Raw genomic sequence first — 8,293 nt, forward strand, 5'->3', positions numbered from 1 at the left:
ATGAAAGTAATGAAAAGTAAGTATAATTATATAATATCATAAGTACTAATATAATAATAATAATAATAATAATAATATATTGATAATAGCATATAGTTTATGTATACTTTAATAATAGCAATATGAAATATCAATTACAGAATATAGACAATAAAAAATAATAGGTTAAATAGTTACTATGAATAGTAAAATAATTTGACAGCATAACTATAATAGATTGATAATTGTAAGTGGTATATTATTATAATAACAATAATAAATAATGTAAATTTATACATTTTAAAATATTATTACATAGGCTATATAAAATAAAAAATGACGCAACCCTGTCTCTTTTTGTTAAATTTCAGTTTTTAAAAGGTATAAGAAGCTATACAAATCAAGAAATAAAGTAAACGATCCAGTCAAACATACAGCAGGCTACACTGTTATAATAGCCTAAATATATTAAGTTATGAAACTTCACTTTGCCCTCAGCCAAAACAATCTGCCAAGGAACAAATTATAGATCAATGAAACCAAAGATCGCCCGTTAGATAAACACAAGACGAATTATTCTCACTAGACTGACAGCGACTAACGTCAGAACTCAGAAGCGGTGTACGACAGGCACTATAGCCGAGGCAAGGCTGTTCTCGGCGGGGTACATGAGCGCTGAGCGCCCGCGGGGATCGCTGGATCTCACAACTCCGAAACCGTCAGATAACATTTTTAAAAAGGCGCTATCTTTATAAATAAACCACAGATTTGAGCTTTAAACAACTACATTGTCGACTGAAAAACTCTTAAAACTACATTTCGTGACACAATAACAGTAGTATTTTTAAATTTCGTGGCCTTTCTCCTCTGAAAATAAAAATAGTAAATGAAATGCAACCAGAAACAAATTTTCAGTTTTGCTTGAGAAAGGTAATTCCCTGAGACCTGTTTTCAATTGTGTGGCGATTTGTAAAGCCCCAAGCAGCACAAGAAATAGGCATTTTTCTCAATTCTCGTTATGAGAGGTATGGGAAAGTTGCCCTCCGCAGTATGGCGGCGCCGTTGACGTACGATCCAGCGGCCAATAGGGCGTCTATGTATATTATGTCTATGGATGATTCAGCTGCGGGCGCCATCTTCTGGTCAGTCGCGGGAATTCATTCGGCACGTGACTCTCACAGTGCTTTATGGGTATTTTCTAGCCTTTGAGCCGGTTAAGCGTACAGTGGTTGCAGCGCATTGGGCGATTGAATGAGTGCACTTGATAACATCCACTGTGGTTTTGGACACCACTACAAATGGCTGTCCCTTCAAATGGTGCCCTATTTAAGGGTATGGGGGCAATTACTGCATAACATTGAAAACATGGTTTGCCGGAAATTACGTCAATGGCTAGGCAGCCATTTATACATAGTTTCCATGACAGAGTTGAAGATGAATCCTTTCATTACTACTGGAGCTGTTAGTTTGCTAAGTTTCATATAATTATTGTGTCATAAATGACGGAAAATCCCTTCAATGGCAGGGAACAAGTTAACTTTAGCATTTACTTTTTTTTTTAGACAAAATATTAATGAATTTTAATATTGGCCATGGCAATTTATTTGAATAATTACCAGCTACAATTTTAATTTTAGTCCATCCCAAGTTTTAAGACAAATAAATAACATTACAGCAATAACACAAAAGAACTGGTGTGTGTAAACATCATTTATTATAGATGCATTGACCCATTATTTCATTTTAGCGCAGATGCACAACAAGATTTGTGACTTAGCTTGTGTAATTATTTAAACAAAAGATTTTAAGAACCATTCTTGCCCTACCAAAGACTCATTTGCACTGTTACCATCACCAATAGTTTATTTAGCGTACCTTACTGATACTCATAAGATTCTTCTGAAATTGAATGTGCGTGCCTTAATATCTGGCATATCTCATCTATAACCAGCCACCAAAGAACCTGTGTACTTAAAATGCTCATGAAGTCTCCTGCCTGAAGAATACAATGATTAATTGGTTACATTAGGCCCCTTTTGGGACTTACTCAACTAAGTGCATTGTACATACCAACTGCAGTTAAAAATCCGCCTATTTTGTGGGTATATATAGCAATAGTTTCGGCTCAGATCCATCAGAGCGCATCACCTGAAGCATGCTGTTCTCAATGGGAGTGCACTGATAGCTGTATTAAGCCATGCGCTACACCGAAGGCCTTAGAGATCTTGACTAATAGGCTGCAGAACGTTCACAGAATGTGAAAGAGAAACAAAAGTGTGTAGAAATGAGTTCATTAGGCCATTAAAAGTTACTCAATCCTCATTATCTCAAATGATCTTAAACCATAATGCTGCTGTGTATACTTGGTTTTAAAAGATAAAAAAAAATTAGTCGAGTTTATTTGTATGGTGTGCATACATACATTTATAGCTTGTGTAGTTATTTGAAGAAAACATAAGAACCATTCTTGCTCTGCCAAAGACTCATCTGCACTATTAATATCATGTTAGGCAATGAATACAGATTGTGATCACATTCTTACAATTTGAAGATAATATTTGACAGGCGTGTATGTCGAACCAAAGTTGGCGTCACCTAAAGTCTCTGCATTCATTTAATGTTAATCAAATGGATTATGTAACCTTCTTAAATCCTGAAGCTGCTGGATGAAATGTCCAGCTCAGGTTAGATCAGTTAAGAAGGTGGCCTGTAGAGACTAGTTTGGAAAAACTGAACAGTAGTGCAGGTCATCATATATTCTCCCAAAACTGGATGATTTTTTATTTATTTTTTTACTCTAGTTTCCCCATCTCCAAGCAGCATTTGTAACTGAAATGACAAGATCATGCATAATTTAAACTGAACTAGACTACCTGCAGAGAAGTTGGAGGTTTCGGTGGCCAAAGGGAGCCGGTGGAGTGCTTGGGAATTGGGAAGCCAATTTCTCAATTCTGTTTGTTGCTGCATTTTTCAATTCCATTTCTGAACCACTAGAATCCCTAAATTCACACCACTGATTGTGTCAACATTGCCATGTAGACCTGGTTGGGAGGCTCAAACACCGCACCAGTTTACACTTCAAGGAAATTAACCTATGAATGGTTTTATTTGTATAGTAGTCTCTGCATGTTAAGCTCAAATTAAGTACTTTAACATTAAAATCACTTTTATACCCAACAATACTTGGTATAGAATTAGTATTAAAAGCTCAAACAAGACATGTCAGCCTAAAGGTGAAGAAATATCGGCTGTGTAAAGACTGTCACAAACCATTTAGTGGTTTCGTTTTTGTTCCGTCTTTTATTAAGCTTGAGGGTTTTATACAAGGCTTTTAAATGTCTCAGTAGGTTTAAACTCTACAAGCTCAAGCTCCTTGAAGAAACACCTTTTAAGGAATTTAAATGACATTGAATCCATTACGGAGTTAATTTGAAATTGAAGTCTTGAAAAAAAGATCTTCTCCCAACCTAGAATACAAAAAGAGAGGGAAACATGGAGTCATTGACATTCAATAGACATTTCAAAGAAATCCTTGAATTTACGCACAGCTTACCTGGTACTTCCCCAGTCACCAGCCAAGTTGTCGGCTACACTGCGCAACATCCAGAAAGTTTTCAGCACTTGTGCACCGTCACCTAAAATGAAGCACTGACCAACCCAAGCAGAACATGAACCTGCAAATATGCAAAAACAACACATAATTATAGGATTGTGTTCGTAACAAGTCAACTCAAAATTATACAGAGGAGAAAAAAAAAAAAAAAAAACTAAAACCATAGTTTCTAACAAATTACCATTTACCAGCAGGAAGTGAGGGGAAAAAAGGTCACCTTTTTAAGCACTGCTGATAAATGCAGTAGCAGCATCATTATGCTTTCAAAAAGCTTTTCCCAATGACGTCCATTCAAAAGTAACCATGCATCTTGACAAAATGTAAAAAAAAGCAAGGTAGTTTGGCATATAGCCTAGTGTGGTTGCCATGGTAAGCCATTCTATGAAAGTGGTGGTATTTCATCGGTTTTATTTTATTATTATCTTTCAACAATGAATGCATTCAGCTTTTTAATATTAATACTTTTTTTTAACAACTGACAACTCGACTCAAAAAATAGTCTTTCACCACATTACAATTGGCATATTTAGACATGCATATTTTAATGACCTTTAGTTTAGTTTAGAATTTAAAAATAAGTAATAAAGGTTTATAATATTCTAGAACACCTCCTGTGTAGGCTATATATGAAAGTTGGTGACAACATCTGCCAGCTGAAATATGACATTTGTAGCCATTTTCAAGTAAATATGATTACCACAAATTGAATTAATACCAAATCTGGTGTATCTTTGTATGCATTTAAAGAGCATGATAAATACTGCATCTTCATGAAAATATTAATTTGTAGCAGATAGCCTATGGGAATAGTATATCAAAGTCTAAGACATACAACGCCGTTCTACTACGCATGCGCGTCATTGCGCGACTTTAACTGCTACTTCGTGATATTCTATGTGACGGTCTACTACAGGAAAACAGCTGATTTAACAGATTAGACAAGTAATTAAATGCTATATTTTATGGTTATGAAACATTTTAATTGTAGCCTATCTCTATATAATTTGATGCCAAAAGCAACCACTCTTACTTTTAAGATTACTTTAAAAAAAAAATACTTTTTGTATTGTTAAATGATTACGCCGCAATCTTTATTGTGGTTGGTTACTTGGCTAGGGCAGTCAAGAGTCAACAGTTTGCTTCCGGTCGCCGTTGTTCTGCCGAATAATGCCAACACTTGCATTGTTTTAAGGCTAGGTTTAGGGTAAGGGTATGCATGGATGTTAATAAAGCCTAAAACCACATGAATGTGATGCCGACCCATGAAGCAGCTTTTCCTTATAGTCCCTAACGTTATATGCGTTACATTGACCAGTCACCCCTAACCAAATATTGTTGAGGGAATGTGTGGTTACTTTAAGTGCATTGTACCTTTCCCCCACAGCACGGAGAATGACACGGTAGGTTGAGCCCCATCACCAACTATCCCGAGGATTTGGGCTGTGCGGTCTAACCCAGCGGCGCCGCTCATACTCTCCACTGTGGTCTGATACACACCTCTGACCTCTGACCCTTCCGCCTTCACACGCATCGTGGAGCCCAGCTCATTGCGCCAAACGCCGGTAATATTACAAGCGTCGACCTTAAGTGATCAACGATTACTTTCATCACATAAATGAAAAAGTCTGTTTTTCAAAACGTTATTGAATGCTCTCGATTCGTCATTCTTTACACTTAAAAATCAAATACCTTCACGCCCTGCGTTGAGGACTCATTTGCAGGCACAGTTGGAGAGGTTATCAAAGTCACAAAGAGCAAATACCACATTAATGAGCTCATCTTGGTCAAAAGCTGTGGGTCAGACTCATATTTCACTCTTTACCCTGCTTATGGTAATTTGGAGTTAATTAATTTGCATATGCAGGTAATCATGTCATTGGTCGCATTTAAATTAGGGTATTTATTTTTCCCTTGTTGGGAACTAGTAATTAGAACTACCAGAGGGAGGCAGTGTTGTCTCAGAAGATACATATTTAAAAAGAATTTTAAGATGACTGATTAATAATGATTTGTTATTTACCGGACTATCAAAAGGTTACACAATATAAGGAAGATCGGGGATAGTTGTCACACTTTTTACTCCGATGAAAAGCCCATCAGGGTACGATTATTTTTAGAAAGTCACTATATGTTCACAAAATCTATTGAGAAAAAAACAAATCTAATGAACATTTCCACCCTTTTTTTACCCAATAGACCACAGAACAGTAACATTTTCTAATTGATTTAAAGTGTCAGATACTTCAGATAAATGATGTCCTTTTTATCTTTCTCAAATAATCCTGAAAAAATAGGCCTATAATGGTTTCCACAAAAATATCAGCATATTAGAATGATTTCCTAAGGATCATGTGACACTGAAGACTGTCATGTGACACTGAGTAATGACGCTGAAAATTCAGCTTTGACACCACAGGAATACATTACATTTAAAAATATATTCAAATAGAAAACACTTATGTTAAACTGCAACAATATTTCACAGTATTACTATTTTTCACTGCATTTTTGATCAAACAAATGAAACTTTTGTGTGTAGGCCAATAGTGGGGCAAGTCGTCACAATGGAACCTGCCATTAAACATCCTATTTTAGGTTTTTCAGTTGAATGGTAAAACAGTTATGAACAAACTAAACAATTACTAATTAAACAGAATTGTGAAAGCAAAAATGGCAGGTGACATATAATCCCAAACTCTGTAATAGTAATTATCATCCAGTGCCATTGACCTTTTCAATTCCCAGTACATCTGGTATTTAATGCGAGTCTGCCTCGGCTGATTTTAAAGTATATGCTTCCGCTGTATGAGAAAATCTTCCTGTAATGACTCAGCAAGTAAACATTGTGCGAAATGACAGGTTACTCCAGGCTGCTGCACGGCCCTGTGTGCCATTAATGGGTTTTCACTCAACAGCTGCGGAGAGGAAGCAATTCTTATTTGGCATTTCAGAGAGCATTATGTCATGTGCTCATATCCAGCTTTTTATTTCACTTTGTCTTTTCTCTTTTTTGCTAGAATTTCTTCTGTGAATTTGAATCAGCCAAAGTTAGTATAGATGAAACCACCACACATGCGAGTAACATCACAGCAGTGGTCATCCGACATGTTTTATTTATATTTTATCAGGCGATGTTGCTGAATCAAAATAGCTGCGCTCTCCTGATATACAAGTTTTTGGGAGGCTAGAGTGCAGAAGATTGATGTATAAATATTAATAGAAGTTGCAGCTTGTGCCTGGCCTGATTTTTTTTTCTGTCCCTCTCCTTTTGGAAGAACAGGTGTGTGTATCTCTGTACCTTTGCTTTCTCTCTGAAAGGATTATTGTGTCACTTGGGCAATGGTTGCATCAGTAATCCTTGTCCCATTGGACATCATTCCTAGTTTAACAACAAACCTCAAAATACACAGTAAAAATAAAATAAAATATCCATCCATCCATTCTCCACCTCTTCTATTCAGTAGGGTCACGGGACACCAAGAATAATAATAAGAAGAAGATAAATAGAATAATATAGTTGAGTCTATGCCTAAAACAAGTGAAAACATTTGCTAATATTCAAGATGCATTATCTAAAAACGAATTTTAATATTCCATCTAATTTTGTTATTCTGGTTATTATTATTTTTAATTTATAGTATAAATACTTATAGGTCAGAGGAAAATATTAAAGGAATTTGAATGGAAAATCAAAAGTTGAGTTCGAAATTGGAAATATATATGCAGATTTTGTGCTCAAAAACATTTTTTATTATTATCAATGTTGAAAACAATATTTTTGTGGACCATGAAACATTTTTTCCTGGATTCTTTGATGAAAACAATGTTCAAACGTTTAGCTTTTATTTGAAATATACATCTTCCAATCTTTTATAACAAAATATTTGATGAAAAAACAATTCTTAAAAAATAACTTTTGAATGGTTATCTGTCTGTCCATCCATAAGTTGAAAAAAAAAATGCAAAGTAGAATTTTCTTGCTTTTCACAGGGGGAAAAATCTAGAAAACAAGCCCAAATGTCAAATGTAAATTTTTTACGCTTTTAAAAATTATGAAACAGTAAAAAAGTTTAAAGATGTCATAATATATTTGATAATGTATAGCTATTTAAAAACTTAAATAAACAACAGAGAAAGTTCCCCAGTTGAACTCCAGTGTAAATCCAGTTGAAGCTGACAGTATTATCAGTGACAAGATTACAGTTGTGATGGTTATAAAACACTCTCTCTGTTTTCATGCTGTTTGCCATTCTTTCCACTAAAACAGTAGAAATGTCCCCTTATAACCTGCCTTCATCTCATCTCACCTCACCTCACCTCCATCTACAGAAAGAGATTCTACTGCAACATCTCTTCCCTGATTGACACCTCTTTTATTTCCCCAATTGCAGAAGAATCTCCAGATTGTGAGCAGCACTGTGCGTAAAGACTTTGACAGATTTATATCGATCAAGCCTGGTCTCTGAGATTATTTGTGGTTACAACATGATTTGATGGGATGTTAAGTATATTTGTAACCTTTAGGACACTACATGGAGATTGATTTCACTTTTTTGAGATTTCCCAGCATCAGTTGGCTTCATCACTGTCCCTTTGAATTGTAAACTCTGACATCACATAATTAAGTTTGCGAGCTGCATGAGATGAGATGGGCCAGATCTCAGAGAAAGAACTCCCTGCATGAAGCCTTTGATGAGCATC

The 8,293-nt window shown here is 35.5% G+C and overlaps 1 protein-coding gene across 1 annotated transcript; it reads right to left on the reverse strand.

Moving 5' to 3' along the window:
* Positions 1-2,359: 2,359 nt before the first annotated feature.
* On the reverse strand, positions 2,360-5,452 carry avd (avidin). Its single transcript, XM_081353782.1, has 4 exons — positions 5,282-5,452; positions 4,964-5,174; positions 3,533-3,653; positions 2,360-3,446 (listed from the first exon to the last, which is right to left on the reverse strand). The coding sequence occupies exons 1-4, from the start codon at positions 5,369-5,371 to the stop codon at positions 3,404-3,406; spliced, it is 465 nt and encodes a 154-aa protein (XP_081209908.1). The 5' UTR covers positions 5,372-5,452; the 3' UTR covers positions 2,360-3,403.
* Positions 5,453-8,293: the final 2,841 nt, after the last annotated feature.

The sequence above is a fragment of the Scardinius erythrophthalmus genome (genome assembly GCF_964197995.2).
Source record: "Scardinius erythrophthalmus genome assembly, chromosome: 23".
NCBI classification, from domain to species: Eukaryota; Metazoa; Chordata; class Actinopteri; order Cypriniformes; family Leuciscidae; genus Scardinius; species Scardinius erythrophthalmus.